The 21,955-nt window shown below is 44.2% G+C and overlaps 1 protein-coding gene and 1 long non-coding RNA gene across 3 annotated transcripts in view; both read left to right on the plus strand.

Moving 5' to 3' along the window:
- The window catches only part of LOC137062308 (interferon-induced protein 44-like), a 60,351-nt gene extending 39,182 nt beyond the window's left edge, over positions 1 to 21,169 (plus strand). For both annotated transcript variants that reach the window (XM_067433171.1, XM_067433172.1), the window contains exons 7-8: positions 20,191 to 20,291; positions 20,395 to 21,169. In XM_067433171.1, coding sequence (XP_067289272.1) covers positions 20,191 to 20,291; positions 20,395 to 20,565 — 272 coding nt within the window. In that variant the 3' untranslated portion in view covers positions 20,566 to 21,169. The remainder of the gene's footprint in view (positions 1 to 20,190; positions 20,292 to 20,394) is intronic.
- Positions 6,120 to 6,914, plus strand: LOC137062309 (uncharacterized). The gene is made up of 4 exons (XR_010901222.1): positions 6,120 to 6,237; positions 6,350 to 6,509; positions 6,606 to 6,741; positions 6,824 to 6,914. It is a non-coding gene; the product is annotated as an uncharacterized lncRNA (long non-coding RNA).
- Positions 21,170 to 21,955: the final 786 nt, after the last annotated feature.

Genomic DNA, 21,955 nt, shown 5'->3' on the forward strand with positions numbered 1-21,955 from the left:
AGTATACTCATTCTACAGAAAAAAAAAAAAAAAAAAATTCAACCAAAATTAATGGCTCTGTTATGATTTCACTTCTAGTTGGAGATCAACAGGCTCAGAACTTCAATACAATTTTAGGGAAGAGCAGGGCACAACCTAATGCTTTTTGATTGTCTCAGTTTGTGTAAATCCACTTGGGGTTCAGAATATTTTTTTCCCCCACATTAATTTCACACACTTCATTTATGTGGTTATACTTTTTTATTTACCCCGAAAGAATGCAAGTGAAATGTGACATGCCCAGTAGGTGGGGAACATTGTAACAATGTGAGGGGAACATTGTAACATGGCCAAATGACATGGCCCTCATATTGGCATCTCTCTTCCCAAAGTTAGACAGATAGATAAACTACTTCAACACGTAGTAACGTGGGAGAATGCTGCTTTATTCCACACCACGATGAATATGTTGAAAAAGAGTGAGAAGACAATGCTTTCTACAGAGGGTAATAAGATGAATGGCTGCTTCAAGTTTCTAGGGCTGGGAATCGATTCCAAAAAGAATCGATTCCTCGATTCCAAGGCGTTGGGAATTGAGAGTCGATTCCATCGCGAGGAATCGACTCCACTTTATTCACTTGTCTCTCAATTACTAATAATGATTGGAAGTCTATTTAATTTTTGCAAAAGGTTCTTTTAAACAGGTAGTTTCAAATAACGAGATAAAAATAAAGCAATTCAGCGTTTTTTTTTTTTTTGCGTCATTGCGTGAGGACGTCACTAGAACATAATTCTAACTACTTATTTTTATGGTATGAAACGTTCAAATCAAGCCATACGTGAATGCATATCGCTGATTATTACTATACCTTTCATTCACTTAGTTTAATAGTGTTTATAGTCATTGTTTCCTTCTGTGATCCTGCATCGTGGACAAGTTTGCTACATTTTGCACACAAAAACTCCATAGTTTTAAATTGTGAAATGGTTCTGTTGTCACGGTAGGTTTTGAGCGCTGCTTACAGATGCAGATGTGAGGGTCTTATTTTAAATTTCTATTTTCATTTATTTTCTTTAATCTATTGATAACTAAAAGAAAATGCGCCTAGACTAGAGTACAGCTTAATGACCGAGTCTAATATATATAGTATATAGTATATATATAGTCTATAATAATGAACGCAACTAGCTCGCGCATCTGATTGACAAATAAACTGCGCACTCTTATATTATTGTTTTTGTTAATATTGTGGTTATTTTGCCTTGTGCATTCTGTGCAAAAGCACTTATTTGAACGTAGTCATTTAACTTAACTGTGCACATGCATTTTAGACATGTCATGTAGTTTTAAATATGCAATAAATTCACATCCATGAATAATGTGCTATCCTTTTTATTTATTAGGCTAAATCGCATTTACTTCTGGGCTATATGGGCCATTTCAGGAGAATCCATCATTTAAAATTCATCAGAGTTATGGAAATGTATCATCATTTTACAAATAAAGTTTCGGAGAAGGATACTTTCTACATCTTTATATCCTGCGGTCACTCCGGAACTAGGTTCCTCCATCGATTTTGTTAAAAAAAGAAGAATCTAAAAGGAATCGAAAACAACAGTGCGGAATCGATTCTTGGAATTGACTCCGTCGATTCCGTAAACAGGAATTGGAATCGGAATTGATTCCAGAAATTTCGGAATCGACCAGCCCTACAAGTTTCTTCTGTGTTGAACTAACTTTTACTGACGCAATTAACTGAATTTAACTGTTTTGGAATGTTACTATGGCAACCATTTTTAAAAGAAAGCTACATGACTAGGCATTGGAATCAACAGAAAACACTAAATAGATGATCCAGAACACTCCCCGCCTGACATCTGTAGGATGTCATAACTGAACTGACATGTGATCATCTATATCTGAAGGCAAGAGAAGAACAGTGTCTGAGATTGGACATAAGAAGACCCTTGGTGTTCCGTCCTTTATTCTGACTCTTCCATCATTTCCTGAGAAACTCTTTAGTATAATGCCCATGGGCCAGTCATTTCTTTTAACTTGACGTTCCTAGAGCAGGACTACATGTCCATGTTGAAGGTTACGTTCATCTCTTTGCCATTTTTTGCGAGTGTTTAGATACTTCCTCCTCCATCGATGCCAAAAGATGTTGGGTAAACTCTAAACTCTCCCCTGGCAGATGTAGAGGTCCTTTTCATTAAAGTTAACATTTGGAGGTGGAAGCGTACCAGTTTTTTGTGTGTGAAGTGTTGCTGGAGTTAGGATGAGTAGATTGTTTGAATTTAGTTGGTACAGGTATTAATGGACGTGCATTTGCAATAGCTGAAACCTCTGCCATGAATGTAAATATGGGCATCATGGGTGAGATTTGCCTGACTGATATTCAGCAACAGAATTTAAGTATGAAATTCAGTTTCTTTGCTAAATCTTCTTGAGGGAATGCTCTCATTACTTTAACTTTGTTTGAGGCCATCTTATGTAGGTGTAGATTTGAAGCTGCAAGCATTGTGAGCACAAAGAATGTTGCGTAGACTAAGTATTTAAAATGTATAACTTTTTATTTTTATTAATGTTTGATGTTTAATATGAGTAAACCATGCTCATAAACGGCCGTCAATGGCATTTTCAAGTGAAATGAGTTGAGGCTTGGACCCAGAAATGGCGTTCTTTATGTCACGACTTAACAAGTGGATAGACTTTTTTAGCTTTAAATGAAGCTTACAAGTGTGATCGTGGCCCGATCAACCTACACTAATAAGGCCCGTACTAAGGACCCTCCCAATTTCACGCCTCCCCAATTACAGGCTTTTCAACTGAATGAAATAGGACGAGCAGCGAAAATACCACAAATCAATTTATTTCTCAATTTATAAAACCACATTGAGCTCAACACTTTACACTTAATTTTACTCAGTAGGCGTAAGCCAAAGCAACATTCATTGGCTTTAACCAAACACTTCACGTATGAGGATGATAATACCAGCCTTGTGATTACATCAACCCAATGGGCTTTGGTTAATCAGATCACATTAATCGGCCACCCTTACACTGGCCAAACATACAAATAACCAAAGTAACAACAATAATGATAAATAAATATACAAACAAATTATAAAAAACAAAAAACAAATAGCCCCTTCAAACCACCCAAACAATGAACCACAAAAAGAAAAATATAATTCTTTAAACCCACTCAACACCATACACCAATAACAAAACCAAAAATGTCCCCCCAGAAATTCTCTGCTCCTTAACTGAGCAGTATCAAAGTGAAATCAAGTAAGGAAATGAGACACAACCAACCAAAACAAAAAGAGATAAACAAAAAAATAAAAATAAAAACTTCTAAAAACACAAAACTAATAAAATGAACAAATCAAGTACACTTCAATTTCACTCAGATATACACACATACTGAACAAGGTACAAAGTTACACAGACATAGGCTGCGTCCAAAAACCTAGGCAGCTGACTCGTTGCCTTGTTGCCTTATCAGACTGTAACACTCAGCCTGATAAAGGCAGTTTACACAACTATCACGGTTCGTTAACCCTTTTTTTTAAAAGGTGCTCAAATAAACTAATCACAACAACCACTTAGTTAATAAACCAAAGTGTATTGAATCAGCAACCCCAAACCCAATAAACAAATATATATATATACAATATTAACAATGGTAGGAAAAAATTTATAGAAAATTCAGTCCAAGTCCTGTGTGTGTGTGTGTGTGTGTGTGTGTGTGTGTGTGTGTGTGTGTGTGTGTGTGTGTGTGTGTGTGTGTGTGTGTGTGTGTCAAATCGGTCTCACCGGTACAGTTTTATAGTCCGGGAGCTCGATGAAGAAGAGTTATCCTGTGATGGATCCCCAACAAGAAATAGTCCACTCTTTTTTTCTTAGAGAGATAAACATCCACAGACGGTGATAACCAAACTCTTGTGTAGTGATCGATTGATCGCGTAATCCACTATTCCTGAGAGCGTCCTCTCTCGAACGCCGGTAAGCCGGCTTCTTTTATCTGATGTGCTGGGGATTCCCTGACGCTCCTGACGGAAGTCACGCGAGAGTAAGAACGAGAACCAACACATATCCGGGACAAACAACGACAAGGGGAAATACATACAACAGCTGTTATGTGTTAATAATTAAATGAATTAACGGCAGTCTATATATATATGTATCCCTTTATGTGGCTGCGCTACGTATATCCCCTCCCCCAGCCAGCGGCATCGGAGGAGAACGTCCGTAATAACGCTTCAGGTTTACCACATTTAATACATCGATTCTAGGTGGGTTGCCCCAGCACACAGTGTAATTTATTGGCCCCGTTTTACTTTTTATTTCAGCTGGACCCTCCCACTTGGGCGCTAGCTTGGCAGAGAACCTATTCGATGAACTAGAGAGAGGATGAGTTTTAATCCAAACTAGGTCACCCGTTTGAAACTGCGCATTTTTCTACTGTAATTATAATACCTAGCTTGTTTGGCTTGGCACATCCTCATTCTATTCTTCACCTCCTCCACCATGATGTTTTGTCGTTCCACCAGGGAATATGCAGCTTGATCTGGCGACGGTGGCCGATGGATTAGGCGTTCCAGTGGTCCCCGAATTTGCCTGCCCATCATAAGCTCCGCAGGTGTCCTTCCTGTGGTTTCCTGTTGGGCATTGTTGATGGCATAGCGGAACTCGGGCAGCCACTGGTCCCAGGTCTGATGTTGTTGACCCACATAAGCCGCAATCATTGTCTTTATGGTCCGGTTGAATCTTTCAGTGAGATTTGATTGGGGATGATAGCTCGTGGTGAGTTTTTGAACGCATCCCCATGTCTTGCACAGATCCCCCAGCAGACTAGAAGTGAATTGGGGACCCCGATCAGACACCAGATATTTGGGCACCCCCCATCGGGTAAATATCTACTCTCGGAGTATTTTCACTAACTTCTGGGTCTATCCATCTCTCAATGGAAACATTTCCACCCACTTAGTGAAATAATCCACAATGACCAGGAGGTAGGTGTTCTGTTTTTTACTGCGGGGAAAGGGTCCCATTAGGTCCACCCCGAGCATGTAACCTGGTTCTGTGATCGGTGAACTTTGCATAAATCCAGACGGTTTTGTGTTACAGGGTTTATATTTCTGGCATACCTCACAGCCTTTGACGTACTGCCACACATCCTTCCTGACGGAGGGCCACCATGCCACATCTAGGATTTTCAGCAGGGTTTTCAACTGTCCCAGATGGCCACCTAGGGGGTTATCATGGTAATAATGCATGAAGTCAGTGGTTAATGATTGGGGTACTACCAACTGGAACTTCTCTCCCTTAGTTCTTAAAGGAACTTTGCGGTACAACACCCCCTGGTGGTCTTCAAAGGTGATGGGCTGTTCCTTGGCAGACCGAGGGTTGAGGCCAGACTGCAGGTGAGTAATAGTATCGTCCACCCGTTGAGCTTGAGCTATTTCTTCCAGAGAGTGTGGTAATGTGGTCGAATGTTGTGTAGACATGGGGCATCATCTGTAGAAAACGGCTCCTGAACCCGGGATAGAGCGTCAGGTCCCATGTTGAGGCAGCCCTTTCTATAGTGAACCTGAAAGTTGAATTGTTGCAGGCGGAGTGTCCAGCGAGTGAGTCGAGAGGAGGTTTTAGGGCAGTTGAATGCCCATGTGAGAGCTGCGTGGTCAGTGAAAACCTCAAAAGGCCATCCCTCCAGGTAATGCCTCCACTTCTCCACCGCCCACACCACTGCTAGACATTCCTTTTCAGAAGTGCTGTAATTTTTCTCTGCTCCTGTTAAGGTCCGTGATGCATAAGCCACCACTTGTTCTCCTTCCTCAGAGTGTTGCGTGAGTATAGCGCCCAGTCCTACATCACTCGCGTCCGTGTGAACCTGGAAGGTTTTGTTGAGGTCAGGTTGAATTAAGATGGGTGCATTCTGTAGTGCTTGTTTCAAACCATCCATACTAGCCTGACACTCTGTAGTCCAGTCCCACTTTACTCCTTTCTTTTTTAGATGGTTCAATGGGGCGGATATGTCTGCGAAATGGGGTATGAACTTATGATACCACCCCGCCAGGCCCAGAAACCTTTGCAAGCTCTTGAGATCTTGTGGTGGCGTATATTCAGCCACTGCTCTGGTCTTCTCTCTGTCAATCTCCACCCCCCTCTCAGAGACTATATGGCCCAGAAATTTGAGCTGGCGCTTGAAGAAGTGGCATTTCTTCATGTTCAACGTCAAATTGGCTTGGGTACGTTTCTGAAAACAGAGTTAATGTCTTGAATGTGGTGCTCTTGAGACTTTGAATAGATGATTATATCGTCAATATATACAAAGCAGATTTTCCCTATCAACTCTGCTAGCACACTCTCCATCAAACGCTGGACGGTGGCCGCGGCATTTCTGAGTCCATAGGGCATGGACTTGAATTGGTATAACCCTTTGGTGGTGATAAAAGCCGTCTTCTCCTTGCTCAACTCCTCCATCTCCACCTGCCAGTACCCAGACTGCAGATCTAAGGAGGTAAACCAGGAGGCCCCTTCTAGCGATTCCAGAATGTCGTGAATCAAAGGCATTGGGTAAGCATCCGGTACGGTCTTGCTGTTAAGCTTTCTATAGTCCACACAGAAACGATATGCACCGTCCGGTTTGGGGACCAGAACCACCGGAGAAGACCAAGGAGAGAAGGAGGGCTCAATGATGCTGTCCCGCAGCATCTGATCCACCTGCTCCTCTATGACCTGCTTCTTTAGAGGTGACACTCTATATGCCTGTGATTTGATGGGTATATCTTCGGTTACCATAATCTTGTGTTGTACCACTGATGTTTTACCCAGGGTGTTAGAGGTGGTGAATGGCCAGGTGGAGATCAATTTTGCCATCTCTTCCGGATTGTCGGAGTCCCACTGGCTGATCTCTGTGTTGAGGTTCGGGAGTTCGGAAAACCTGCCAGTTGGTGGTAAGGCGTAATATAGGTTCAGCGTTGCAGCCGTAAGAGCATGAGCTTGTTCTGCCGGGGTCGCTGCGCCTGTTGGTATCAGTGATGGCAAGAAAGGGTAGTATGTGTATCCTTTTTCAGATTTTAACCCATACCTACAGTGTCACACCTCCAAGACTGCTCCTGTGACCCTCAGGAAATCTAGACACGCAATAAGAGGAAAGGCGAGGTGAGTGTTTTTCAGGATATAAGTATCCATACTACACTCGTGGTCATGCCATTGAAACCTAAACTTTTGCAGGTCTCTGGACTGATGAATGGTTCCATCCGCCATAATAAATCGCTGAGGGCTGGAGTTAATTGTCACTGGCTTCTCTGCCTTCAACTGATTCAACAGGTTTTCTTGCATTAAGGTATAAGTGCTTCCTGTGTCCAATACAGCATTCACTTCTTTACCATTCACCTTTACAGGCACCACAAGGAGTGATGACCCCGGATGGTGTTGTGCCAGAGTTACTCCTGCCAGGTTTTTGTTGAAGGTACGTTCTCCAGATTTCTTGTAGGCCTTTTCTTTGCTGCACTGAGAGCCGACTTTTTGCCAATAGTCCTTGGCTCCCATGCAGTCCTTTTCCACCCTTGAGCCAACCTTCACCATTTGTTCCACTGAATTCACCATTCCCCTTAGACATCCTGCGACCCTGGGGTTGATGTTGTTTAGTATTCGGTTCACCAGTTCCTCCTCAGATATCTCAGGCTTCCACTTCAGACAGAGAGCTCTGTAGTCGTAAGCAAAGTCCCTCAGGCGTTGTTGTGGCTGCTGAACCAGAGTCCTCAGTTTTTCCTCCACTTCAGAGAGGTAATCATCTGCGAGGAAAGCAGCCATGAATGCCTTTTTGAAGGATTTCCAATCTGTTATCTTTGACTTCTCTGCCTTCCACCAGCTCAGAGCTGGTCCCTTCAAGACTGTGCTTAAGGTTCCAATGAGCTCGACACCAGGAAGTGGCCTGATCTCTAGGAAGTTCTCACATTGTTCAAGGAAGTTAAGCACCTCCGCTGTTTCACAGGAGTCTCCAAAGGACGGGAACTCCAGGCGGATGGGAGGTCGAGCGTAGAATGAGGATGTACCAGCCCCTACTGCAGAGGTAAACACATTAGGAGTTTTAGAATGCACAGTAGGTTGAATGTCATATGTATCATTAACCGTGGGAATTCGCTGCCTAGATACAGGAGCTGGGGTTGGGGGATGTCAGACCGAAGCCACCCGAGAGGCCTCAGGGGTGAAGGCCTGCAACCTGGAGAGTGTGGGAGTGCTAGTTAGTCTCAACTTCCTCATTTGACTTTCCCATTTATGGTCTCGCCTGAGAAAACAGTTTGTGACTGCTTTTTCTACTTTTTCTAGCGACTTTAAAAAATAGTCCTCCAAACCTGCCAAGCTAGAATCCACGGCCTCCCTGAAACTGGTTTCTCTGTTCAATGTACTGTCCATTGACTGTTTAAAATCATTTTCTAAGGTGTGTACCTTTTGATTCAGAGCCAATAAATCCACTTTACATTGTGCCAGATCTGTGTGTATTGATTGTACTACATCAGCATTCCTCATATGACCCTCAATATCATCATCATCATCATCATCAGACTGTTCAGAGTCAGACAGGTACAGTGAACTAATCATAGAAGTTATTTCTGCAGTTGGATTACGCCGGGTCACAAACGGGCCTGCAGTAAAATCTGTCTCATTTTGTTCTACATCATCTTGAACATTTACTGGCGTCACCGAGTTATCAGTATTCTCTATCTGAACTTGAACAACTGCATCCCTATTTACCTCATCCATAATTCCGGTTGAAAAAACAAAAACAACAAAAAAAACTAATTCAAACACCTTAATAAGGAAAGTCCCCGTACGGGCCACCAATATGTAACACTCAGCCTGATAAAGGCAGTTTACACAACTATCACAGTTCGTTAACCCTTTTTTTTAAAAGGTGCTCAAATAAACTTATCACAACAACCACTTTAAGTTAATAAACCAAAGTGTATTGAATCAGCAACCCCAAACCCAATAAACAAATATATATATAAATATATATTATATATATATATATATATATATATATATATACAATATTAAAAATGGTAGGAAAAAATGTATAGAAAATTCAGTCCAAGTCCTGTGTGTGTGTGTGTGTGTGTGTGTGTGTGTGTGTGTGTGTGTGTGTGTGTGTGTGTGTGTGTGTGTGTGTGTGTGTGTGTCGAATCGGTCTCACCGATACAGTTTTATAGTCCGGGAGCTCGATGAAGAACAGTTATCCTGTGATGGATCCCCAACAAGAAATAGTCCACTCTTTTTTTCTTAGGGAGATAAACATCCACAGACGGTGATAACCAAACTCTTGTGTAGTGATCGATCGATCGCGTAATCCACTATTCCTCAGAGCGTCCTCTCTCGAGCGCCGGTAAGCCGGCTTCTTTTATCTGATGTGCCACATTAGCCGTCAGGACCTATGGCGTCACTGGGGATTCCCTGACGCTCCCGACGGAAGTCACGCGAGAGTAAGAACGAGAACCAACACATATCCAGGACAAACAACGACAAGGGGAAATACATACAACAGCTGTAATGTGTTAATAATTAAATGAATTAACGGCAGTCTATATATATATGTATCCCTTTATGTGGCTGCGCTAAAAGACAATGACTTGTAAGGCAGTGTTTTGTGCATGAAGGCACCTCATGAAAGTAATTTCGGACAGACTTCTAAGGTAGTGTAACACTTTAATGATCTACAGCAAAATAGAGAGAGCTTTGGTGAGAACTAAACACATTTTTAATTACAACATTAGTAATTTCTCGCTAGAAATGACATCAGAAGTAATATTGGTCAAAAACATACATTTACACAAACTGACCAGCAAAAGCAACATTCGGACGGCATCTTTTTTTTCCCAGCTTAACTGTCACTGAATGGAAAGCACAGGATTGTGGGATATCAAAGGCAGTGAAGGATACATGTATGCTGCCTTCAAAAATCAATAAGATCAAGGTATCTCAGGAGACAGGAAGTGAAGCAAACAATAGATTCGGACGTTGCTTGATTCCTCCCTGCCTTCAAATGTGTCCTCCGAAGGCAGCATTTTCCATGTTTCGGACACAGCCATAGATTAATTATAAAATTGCACCAGCGGACACTAGGTTGCGACAGAACCAAGAGCGACACGGTTTAAGCGTATCCACGGTAAAATCTAAATCTAAGATTACACAGACAACCACATTAAAACCACAAATTTAGTTAATATCCCACAAACAGCCACATTCCAAATTCATAATTCAAATTCATCTATGAACCTCAAAGTTAACAAAACATACCTTTTAGGGGAGTGAAGGAGATACTAGACCTACACAAACAGGTCACATGTGGACCAACACCAGCAGAGGACATGGCACCCCAAACCAACTAGTTTCCAGTCTCCATCTGTCCCGGGTTTGGGTTGGTTCAGGCATTTCAGTTGAAATAGCTTGTCCTGACAGTTGTCACTACCATTGGGCATGCACTCCCCTCAGCATGGCGAAATGGGTATATCGTTCCCCATAATGCGTACTTGACACATTGTGAGTTCCCTTTCGAAAGGCAATGTCTCGGGTTACGTATGTAAACTCTGTTCCCTGAAAGCAGGGAATGAGACACTGCATCTCGTTCCCATGCCTTTTGGGGCTGCCTGCCAGTCTCTTCAGATGAAAAGATGCCCTATGTCCCAATTTGCATACTATCCATCCTAAATAGTATTCGAAAATAAAATTAGTATGTCCCAAATCATAGTATGTTGAAAAGAGTATTCCAAAGATTCCCGGATGGTTTACTATTTTCGGTCCAAATTCGAAGTATGGATTGATGGGCACTCTAACGGCTGATACTGCCCACAACCCATTGCGAGTTGGACAAGGATTCAATTAGAACTACAAACGCAGATAAAAAGCATTAAAAAACTACAAACATGACGGATGTGCGAGTTCGACGGTTAAGTAGAGAAGTTTAGATAAAGGGGTTTGAGTGACCAACTATCAATATTTAACCTGACAAAAATATATTTATTCAGTGTTGTCCACATTATATTTCACCTGCAGCAGCATTGTGAACTTTTTTAATAACATGTTTGGCCATTAACTTTTAAATGCATCATTATATTTAAACTGCAAACACATGAGGAGAGTCTCTGACCCACAAAGACCCACACATGGCAGATCAACGAGTGGCTACATTTCTCTCCGATACAGTAGGAGATTAAACTGAATGTGGAGGATTTGATCTGTGACAAATCTGATGATGATTGACAGGGCAGATAAGCGGTGACAGGATGCACGTAACTAAGCGACAGAGTCCGTTAAAGATGGCGAAGTAGTATGTCCCGAAGCTTGCATACTTTTCTGCTACACACTCAAAAGTATATACCTTTTCTTCACAAAAAGAGTACATACTTTTAGGACGTAGTATAAGTAGGCGAATTGGGACGCAGCAATGGGGTCATATTTGCAAGGCGCCCTTATAAACTTCCTGTTGGCACATTAATGATATCATAGGCTGTTGCCGGTCAATAGGACTGACGTGATTCGATAGTAGTTCAGACCCCGGTAACGCTGGAGGCGTTCCCCATAATGCGTTCTTGACGCAGTGTCTTGTTCCCTGTTCTCAGGGAACAGAGGTTACATACGTCAGTTTTTGTCCGTTTCTGAAGAGCACCAGCATCACTGTCTGTTTTCTGACATATTATGCAAGCATTAAAGCTGGTATTGATCAGCTTTCTCTCCAGCTGCTTGGTTGAGAACTCAGGCTCCATCCTTGACGCTACTGTATAAAGTTGTTAAAAACGAAACTTGAATGAATGAGAAAGAAAAGAGCAGGATGTGCTTTATATTGAAAATAAATATTAAAAGAGCCATAAGTCGCAAAATAGAACTGAATTCTACTGACAGGATGCTACACGCAGCGCAACACAGACAAGCATTGTAGACTTTGTCTTTGGTTGAAAAAACACAGATTTATCCAAATGCCAAGTTGAGTATTTACGTAAACACATCAGATATAAGCATTGTGTGTGTTCTCTCTCTCTCTCTCTCTCTCTCTCTCTCTCTCTCTCTCTCTCTCTCTCTCTCTCTCTCTCTCACACACACACACACACACACACACACGCTCATTAGTTGGTAACTCAACCTCACAGTGAAAGCCCTGCACAATTAATTTAATAATTTGTTACATTTATATAGAGCTTTTCTGGGTCCTCAAAGCGCTTTACGGGGAGGATGGTGATCTCCTCAACCACCACCAATGTGCAGCATCCACCTGAATGATGCGATGGCAGCCATTTTGTGCCAGAATGCCCACCACACACCAACTGATTGGTGGAGAGAAGGCCGAGTGATGAAGCCAGTCAGGATAGGGGGATGATTAGGAGGCCATGATGGACAGAGGCCAATGGGCACATTAGGCCAGGATGCCGGGGTTACACCCCTACTCTTTTCCGAAGGACATCCTGGGATTTTTAATGACCACAGAAAGTCAGGACCTCGGTTTAACATCTCATTCAAAGGACAGTCCTTTTTGACAGTATAGTGTCCCCATCACTATACTGGGGTGTTAAGACCCACACATATCACAGGGTGAGTGCCCCCTGCTGGCCTCACTAACACCTCTACCAGCAGCTACCTAGTTTTCCCATCCATGTACTGACCAGGCTCAAACCTGCTTAGCTTCAATTACATTTACATTTATGCATTTAGCAGACGCTTTTATCCAAAGCGGCTTACAACTCAGGAGAACAGGAAGGGATCCGTCAAGAAGAGGCAAAGAAACACAAAAAGTGCCCTAAATACCAAGATTTGTATACCGCTCAGAGTTGCAAAAACCAGAAATGAAAGAAAGGAGAAATAGAGGAGGAAAGTTTTTTTTTGTTTTGTTTGTTTTTTTTTAAATTTAAGATTAAGTGCTCATGGAAGAGATGAGTTTTTATGAGTTTTCATTAGCTGAGCGAAGGCTTCTGGTGGGGGTGTAGACTCGTAGGAGTGAGTCGAAGTATGCGGGTGCTGAGCTTGTGGAAGATCCATAAGCAAGAGTCAGGGCTTTGAATTTGATCTGGGCAGCGAGTGGTAGCCAATGCAGAGAGATGAATAGAGGTGTGACATGAGCCATTTTGGGCTCATTGAATACAAGACGTGCCGCAGCGTTCTGGATCAGTTGCAGCGGTTTGATTGCACAAGATGGAAGTCCAGCCAGAAGCTCATTGCAATAGTCAAGTCTAGAAATGACCAGGGCTTGGACAAGAAGCTGTGTCTGTAAGGAACGGTCTGATATTCCTGATGTTGTGCAATGCAAACCTGCATGACCGAGCTATCTTTGAGATGTGGTCTTTGAAGGACAGCTGGTCATCAAAGATTACTCCAAGATTTCTGACCGACCCTGAAGGAGTAATCAAAGATGAACCTAGCTGGATGGTAAAATCGTGTTGTATGGTGGGATTAGCAGGGAAAACAAGCAGCTCAGTCTTTGCTAGATTGAGCTGCAGGTGATGTTTTTTTCATCCATGCCGAGATGTCCGCCAGACAGTTTAAGATTCGTGCAGCTACTGTGGGATCATCGGGTTGAAATGAGAGGTAGAGCTGTGTGTGATCAGCATAGCAATAATATGAGAGGCCATGTGCCTGAATGATGGGTCCCAATGATGTAGTGAAAATGGAGAAGAGGAGCTGTCCAAGCACTGAGCCCTGAGGAACCCCCGTGGTCAGTTGATGTGTTTTGGATACCTCTCCTCTCCAGGCAACCTTAAAAGACCTACCTGTGAGATAGGACTCAAACAAGTGGAGCGGAGTTCCTGTGATGCCCAGTGATGAGAGGGTGGACAGAACAATCTGATGATTCACAGTGTCAAAGCCAGCAGATAGATCAAGGAGGATGAGGACTGATGATTTGGATGCAGCTTTAGCCAGCCGCAGGGCTTCAGTAACTGACAATAATGTCGTCTGTATATCAAGATACAGGTGATGGTTTTCCTGCTGGACATCACTGCCTGACGCACCTCCTCCAGTGCCTTTTGAACTGGTGTGCCGTGACACCACACTGAACACTTCCGTGAGCCTGAACGGGTCATCAGCTGGGGACCACCACTCATCGACGTTTCGCTCCTTTAACCCCAGTACGTCTCGTGGTGGCGGAGCGATGGCAGGGATCTCTCCCTGCCACCCCCTGCTGATGCCCTAGGTGTTTGCCCCCCAAACCTTCTCCTTCCTCCTTAGCCACAGCCAAAAGCTGCCTTTCTCCGCCTCCTCTGCCAACTCTTTCATGGCTTTCCGATGTCTCGCTCCTGTGCATCCCATGTCGCGGAGTAGGCGAGCGGATGAGGAACCTACAAAGCCCCTACACCCCACCTCCACAGGGCAGATAATGGCTTTCCAGCCCGCCTCCCTGCACTCTGTCGCCAGATCCGAGTACTTGGCTCGCTTCCGTTCATACGCAGCCTCCACACCTCCCTCCCATGGTACAGTAAGTTCCACCAGGAAGACGGTCTTGCAAGCTTCTGACCACATGACGAGGTCTGGCCGCAGGGATGTTTCCACTATCTCCCTGGGGAACTGGAGCTGCTTTCCCAAGTCGACCCTCATGGTCCACTCACATCCCGGTGAGAGGAGCCTTGCTATATCTCTCTGGCGGGAGGGTCTGACACTCTCTCCAGCCCTCGCGAACTGGATGGAATGTCGTCCATGAGCGGAAGGTCTGCTGTTTGCCTCCTTTCTGCATGACTCTACCACCTCTGCCAGCTTCTTCAGTACTTGGTCATGTCGCCACCTGTAGCGGCCTTGGGACAATGCTGTTGTGCAGCCCGACAGAATGTGCTGGAGGCTTGTGTTGCTGGTGTTACAAAGGGAACAGGTCTCTTCGGCACCAAACCATTGGTGGAGGTTTCGGGGACAAGGCAAGGAGTCATAAGTTGCTCTGATCAGGAAGCTGAGCCTAGCTTGGGGGATCTTCCATAGGTCGGACCATGACATGGACCTGTCAATAAGACCTTCCCATGCCGTCCAACGTCCTTGTTGGCCCTGGGACACCGCTTTGATGTTAAGGCGTTCGTGCTCTGCTTTTGCCACTTCCGCCACCACCATGGCTTTTCGGTCTTCTTTGGAAGCCTTTGACCAGAACAAGGGAAAATCGCCCCTCCCAAGGCCTGCCCGGCCCTCCTGGACTCTGCCGACCACCTCGCGGTGCTTCAACCTGCCGATTGCCACATCGACCTCTTCTTGGGCTTTCCACTTTCTTCCCGTTCTTATCTGGGTGCCCGCTGCTCTCACCAGCTGGTCAGTGGTTTCCCTCAGCTCCAGCACCAGTCGAGCCTTCTCTTGCTTGTATCCCACGATGATGGATCGAAGTGGTAGCTGTAGCGTGTTCCTCCCGAAGAGGCCTACCTCCGAGAAGCATCTTGGTAGTCCCAGCCACTTCCTGATAAACGAGTTTGCCAGCCCGTCCATCTTGTTTACCACTGACGAGGGGATTTCGCTCATCTTCAGTGGCCACATCACCCTTTGGTACAGTATTGTCTGGTAACACCAAACTTTGTACTTTCCGGGGAGTTGGCTTTGGTTGATCTTGAACAGGCCATCTGCGAGCTGCTTCCTCACTGTCTCCCCCATCTGCCTGTCTGAGAGCTCTGCTGTATAGGTACGACCCAGGCTACGAACCGGTTGATCTGCCAGCAGTGGGATATTCTCACCACCTGCGACAAAGATGGTGTCGTCATTTCTGACTCCCTTCCTGATCGACAAACTGCGTGACTTGGGTGGTTTGATCTTCATCCTCGCCCAGCCCACAAGCTCGTCGATCCTCTTCAGCAGTCTTGTTGTACATGCTGCTGTCCGGAGCATGGTGGTGATATCATCCATGTAACCTCTAACTGCTGGTAGCCTTATTCCTGATGGCAGTTTCACTCCTCCGACCATCTTCCTAGCCCCTATGAGGATGATCTCGAAGGCTGTGACGAACAAGATGGGCGAGATTGAGCATCCCATGGCAATGCCTACTTCCAGCTGTTGCCAGCCTGTTGTGAAGTCCTGGTGGGTGCAGCACATCTGGAGGTCTCCAAAGTACTTGGCCACCAAGGCTCTTATACCGATTGGGACATGGAAGAAGTCCAAGGCGAACTCGATGAGTTGGTGAGGGACTGACCCATATGCGTTAGCAAGGTCAAGCCACACTACGTGCAGGTCACCTCTCTCTCTTTTCGCCCTTTGGATCTGCTCCCATATTACTGCAGAGTGTTCCACGCACCCTGGGAAGCCTGGCACACCTGCCTTCTGGCAGCTGGTATCGATGTACCCATTTCCTGTGAGGTAGCTGGTCAACCTCTTGGCCAGGATGGAGAAGAAAATCTTCCCTTCGACATTCAGGAGGGCGATACTCCTAAACTGGCCGATCGTTCTGGAGTTCTGCTCCTTTGGAATGAAAACTGTGACAGCTCTCTGCCACTCTGACGGGATAACTTGGTTTTTCCAGGCCACTCTCAGCAGATTCCAGAGGTGTCTCAAGACCCCTGGGCAGTACTTGTAAAGCTTGTAAGGTATCCCGTTCGGGCCTGGGGCTGAGGCTGATCTTGCCTTCCGGACCACCTCTGTTACCTCGCTGAGTTTGGGGAGGGCAGCATCAAAGAGGGAGGTTGGAGGAGCTGGGCGAGGGACATACCCAGGGGATCCCAGCGGAGTTGACTTCGCTGGGTCACTGTACTGCTCCTTTATGTAGCTCTCCAGCTCAGATTTGGTGATCTCAAGCTTTCCGCTTCTCTTATCCTCTAGCAGCTGTCTGGCATGCTTGAAGGGATTTTTAAAGAAGTTACTCCTCTCTTTCTCCTTCCGCCTTCTGCGCTTGCGGATGCGCTCTGCCCTCCGTAGGCCGGCAAGCTCTTTTCTCACCTCGTCCCACAGTGGTTTCAGGCCCTCCTTCTCCTCTCTGCTTGCCTTCCTCCACTGTTTTCGGAGCTGGCGCCGCCTCTTCACCAACTGCTCGATCTCCCTCTCCCTCCTCCCCTTCTGCACTGGACAAGCTCTCCGCTTTCCAGCAGTTGCTCCGAAGATGCCTATGCATTCATCATACAGGATGTCTCCGATACGGTTCAGCTTGGTTTCCACTTGGCCACGCAATGAGTGCTCCAGGATAAGGCTGAGGTCCCTGTCCAGCTTCTGCCAGACCACGCCTTCGTTGGCTTTTGGCCATTTCACCATCTGTCTCCTTCCGGGTTCTCTCCTCTCTGTCCTATGGCTTTGCTTGCGGTTGTTGGGGTTGCTTTGTGTTCTGTGTGTGTCTTCATCAGTGCCACTCTCAGAGGCATTGGCATCCATCGCGGGCCCTCCTGTGTCCTCCACTTGCCTTTCAACAGCAACGGTGGATCCCTCGGCACTGTGGTTTGCGACCTGGCCTTGGGTTCCTCTTGTCTGACCTGCGGTTGCAGTGCAATGTTGCTGTTGGCCCCCCTCTTCACACTTCTTCCTTCCCTGGTGGATCCGCAACCCTCTGAAGGTGGTCACTTTTTCCCACCCACACCTGCATCTTCTCATGATCCTAGAACCTTTGTCCGTGTCCGTTCCAGTCGTTTCCGGGAAATCCGTCCATTTTTGCCCTTCTTCCACCCCGCCTCTCGGAGGGCAATCGGGTTGTTTTTCTTTATTCGTTTTCGTAGTGAGATTAGGGTGTCCCTTTTATGAGACTAGTGAGTCTCAGTTGAGTGGCCCTTTTTAAAACATGACTGGTTTACATCCAGTTGATTAGACTGTGAGAGGAAAGATGAGACCTGGTTGAACACAACTCTTTCAAGTGTTTTCGCAATGATTGGTAGGAGAGAAACAGGTCTGTAATTCTCTACAAGTGATGTGTCTAATGTGGGTTTTTTAAGCAGCTGGGTTACCCGAGCCTGCTTGAATGTGGTAGGGAAGATGCCGTGCAGAGAGTTGTGTTGATGATGTGTGTGAGTGCTGGTAAGTGTGTAGGGGGGCTTGTATGAGATGTGAGGGGATGGGATCTAGAGGGCAGGTAGTGGGATGGCTGGAGAGGAGAAGTTTAGATACTTCATCCTCAGTGAGTGAAGAGAAGGAGGAGAGAAGATGTTTGGCTGTGGATGTGGCCGATTTAAAATTGTGTGTGTGTGGAAGTGTGAACTGACAGCTGATGAGTGTGGTTTTATCTGTGAAAAAATGGGCAAGATCGTCTGCAGATAGAGAGGTGGTGGGAGTTGGTGGAGGGGGACAGAGCAGAGAGTTGAAAGCTCTGAAAAGTGTGCGTGTGTCTGAGGTGCTGTTGATTTTGTTGTGGAAATATGAGGATTTAGCTGTATGGATGGCCTGTGAGAAGGAAATGAGCAGAGATTTATACTTACTGAAGTCAGATGGGTCGTTTGATTTGCGCCATTTTCTCTCTGCTGCCCTACGTTTGGTCAGGTGTTCACGAAGAACATCAGATGACCAAGGGTTAGAGGGAGTAGCGCGAGCTGGCCTAGAAGACAGAGGGCAGATACTATCTAGACAAGAGGTTAAAGTGGAACATAAAGTGTCTGTTGCAGAGTTGACATCCATAGAGGAGAATTGTGTAGGTGACGGAAGAGAGGATGACACAACGGAGGAGAGGTGAGAGGGAGAAAGAGAACGCAGGTTTCGTCTGTAACTAACGGGTAGAGGAAGTGTAAGTGTATGAGTAGTAAGATGTAGATTAAATGTGATGAAGTAATGATCAGAGAAGTGTAAGGGTTTGAACAAAATGTTTTCTGTAGTGCAGTTGCGTATGTAGACGAGGTCAAGTTGGTTGCCAGATTTGTGGGTGTGTGAGGTAGTAAGGAGTTTGAGATCGAATGAGGATAGAAGGGATTGAAAGAAGGGAGCTTCAGTGGGAAACCAGTCTTGAACTACAGGGATGATATGGCTGCTGGTCAATTAATTCCATATTGTAACATATTATTTATTTATTAATGTATTTATTTATTTATTTATTTATTTATGTATTTATTTGTTTGTTTGTTTGTTTGTTTGTTTGTTTGACCATAGAGAAAGAGTGCATTCAGGCCATGCCCACACCGGGGTGGAAAACAATCCAACGGTCTCCATTGACTGTGTATTGTTTTAGAACAATGTCTAAAAGCTTATATGTGACAAGATGTACAACAAACAAGCTAAAAAACACAACAAAGTTTTTATAAGCTGTCGACCCCCCCCCCCCAAAAAAAAAAACAAAAAACAAACAAACAAAAAAAAAACAACAACAAACAAACAAAAAAACTGACAAAACAAAAGTGACAAAAGCAGATACAGGCAATAAGACGTGAAGCACCAGGAACTGTTTCTCACTACTATCAGCACCATTCTGTTCAAAGGTGGGCATGGGCCTTTGATCATCAGGTCATTTTCCCCACTTGGAACCTGTGTCTTTCCATGGGCAGATTCTGCTCTGCTCCATCTCTGCGTCTCTTTGGTAGTACCACCCCTGTCTAAGCAGGACCTACTGCATATCTTTCCATATGTAGCACCGCCCCACATATGTTTATTTCCAGATGCTCGTCTCTATGATTGTGGCCTCTATAGTGGACTAGGTATGTAACACAGTTCATTGGTTGTGGTGCCATAGGGACCCCATTTGTCAGTCGACATAATGTCATAGTGACTGACAGATGGGGAACCTCTTGGTTACTGATGTAACCCTTGTTCCTTGATGGAGGGAATGGAGACATTATGTCAACTGACAAATGGTACAACCCTGCTACAACCCTGAATGGCCAGGACAGCATCTCAGCTCCTCAGAATAGACCTGAATGGGTGGAAGTGTGCCGTAATCTTATATACCTATTCAGGGAAGTGGCTCGGCATGCAAATTCCACTCTCCAATACATGTTCCTCAGGAAAATGACATTTCTGAGCACTGCTCATGTCCTCCAAACACAAAGTTGTCCAATTGTGTCATTAGGAAGGTTTACATTAGTAGTTTTTTTTGTTTTTTTTTTCCTAAAATAACAAAATTATTTTCCAATAGCTTAATTATAAACAAGAAATTATATTTATACTGGACAGCAAATATGAAAAAGGGGCTGTACTGATCGCTGGATGTAAAAGAAACATTATGCTAAATAGATTGGAACTTAATTGATACCTTCCCAGAATAATTGGTCCTGTATAATTTGTAAACAATGGAAAATATTTATTATATATCATATTTTCTAAAAAAATAAAAAAATAAACCACTAATACTATCATTGTAGGGATTCCTCAAGTGATCATCATGACTAAAGTGGATGAAGCATGTCCACTGGTGAAAAAAGACCTAAAGAAGATCTACAACAGCAGGAAGATCAATGAGAAGGTGAATTGAACGTGCTATATGTGATTTACTTTGTGGAAGTGACATTTTTCAATATAGGATTTTCCTGATATTTGTTGAATCATAATATTATTATTTTTTTCAGGTGCAAATGTGTAGTAACAAGATCGGTGTGCCAGTGAACCACATCTTTCCAGTGAAGAACTACAATGATGAGATCAACATAAATGATGATGTTGACGTTCTCATTCTGAAGGCATTAGATCAAATTGTGAACCTTGCTAATAATAGACTGAGAGATGCTGCTTCCAACTAATGCAAAGTTTATACATACTGGGAATGCAGTCAACTCAATAAGCATATGCATGCATTTATGAATAAATGAGCACTTTACATGTATGTAATCAAGTCTTTCAAGGCATTTTGCACATGCACAGAAATGTTTGTCAGGTTCTTTGCAGGTAATACTGTTCATCATTACTGAAAATATGCTTCACTGTATATTGCAATTAAGTTAAAAAAAGTACAATTATTTTAATATATACGGCAGATTCAGCTTTAAGGACATTAATACAATAGTAGAAATACTCAAATACTGGACAAGTACCAGTTATTTGCCATTAAAGATATTCAATTAGTTCCATAAGAGCATATGATATAATGATAACTATTATAATAAGTGCATGCTTGTGTAACCTTGAAATGCTAAAATAAATACAAGTGTTTGTTTCTCCCTATATCTCAGAGGTTCTGCTTGCATGCTGTTTGTTCTAAGTGAATTACTTGAGTTGTTATTGATATACAAGTGTGGTAGTAGGGGAAACTATGGGTAGGAGCACTAAGGGCACAATTACTTAGATTGGGATAATGCAACTTTAAAGAAACCGACTACGCCACTCTGACTGTCACAATTCACCAGTGTGAGTGCCCGTGATCACCACCAGAGGGCACTCCACCCCGGACTGTCACTCCATCACAATCTACATTACCCATAATCCTTGGACTCATTAGCACTCGCTGTTTACACCTGTGTCTCATGACCTCATTACCTCTGCCTATATATACCTTGTTCACTCTGTCATTCATTGCGAAGTCTTCTTTAGTGTCACAACTGCATTTCTGAGCATTTCCCTGTTTTCATGTATCTTGGTCTTTGATTTCTTGCCTTCTCTGGGGATTAGCCTTTTGCCTGTTCCTTCTGTTTTGTTTGCCTTTTTGGACTGCTTTCCTGTGTATGACATTTGGGTGTTTTATGGACTACGACTTTGGATTACCCTTCAATAAATACTGCATTTGGATCTTCAACCTTCTGTCTCAGAGCAGTATCAATACAGAAGACTTCGCCCACATGGATCCAGCAGTATGTCTCGTCCATCTATGCCAGGGAACTCAATCACTCGAGGACCACATCATAGACTTTCTGAACACTGAAAACTTCACCAACCTCCTGGACTTTATGTTGATTGACTTTTTTGGCCATGGACTCAACAAACAGTTACAAAGCAAACTCGTCCGTGATGGTCCTCGAGGGTCCCTGAGTGAGTTCCTTGATTATGCCCTTCAGGTAAGCGGCTCTGCTTTCACAGTGGGTGTCATGGAGAAGGATTTTGACAATTCCACTGCACCTGCCGTGCCTGTGTCCTCGGGCAAGATGGCCGCCGAACCAGTGTCCTCTGACAAAATGGCCACCGAACCTGTGTCTTTGG

The sequence above is a fragment of the Pseudorasbora parva genome, chromosome 23 (genome assembly GCF_024679245.1).
Source record: "Pseudorasbora parva isolate DD20220531a chromosome 23, ASM2467924v1, whole genome shotgun sequence".
In the NCBI taxonomy this organism is placed as follows: Eukaryota; Metazoa; Chordata; class Actinopteri; order Cypriniformes; family Gobionidae; genus Pseudorasbora; species Pseudorasbora parva.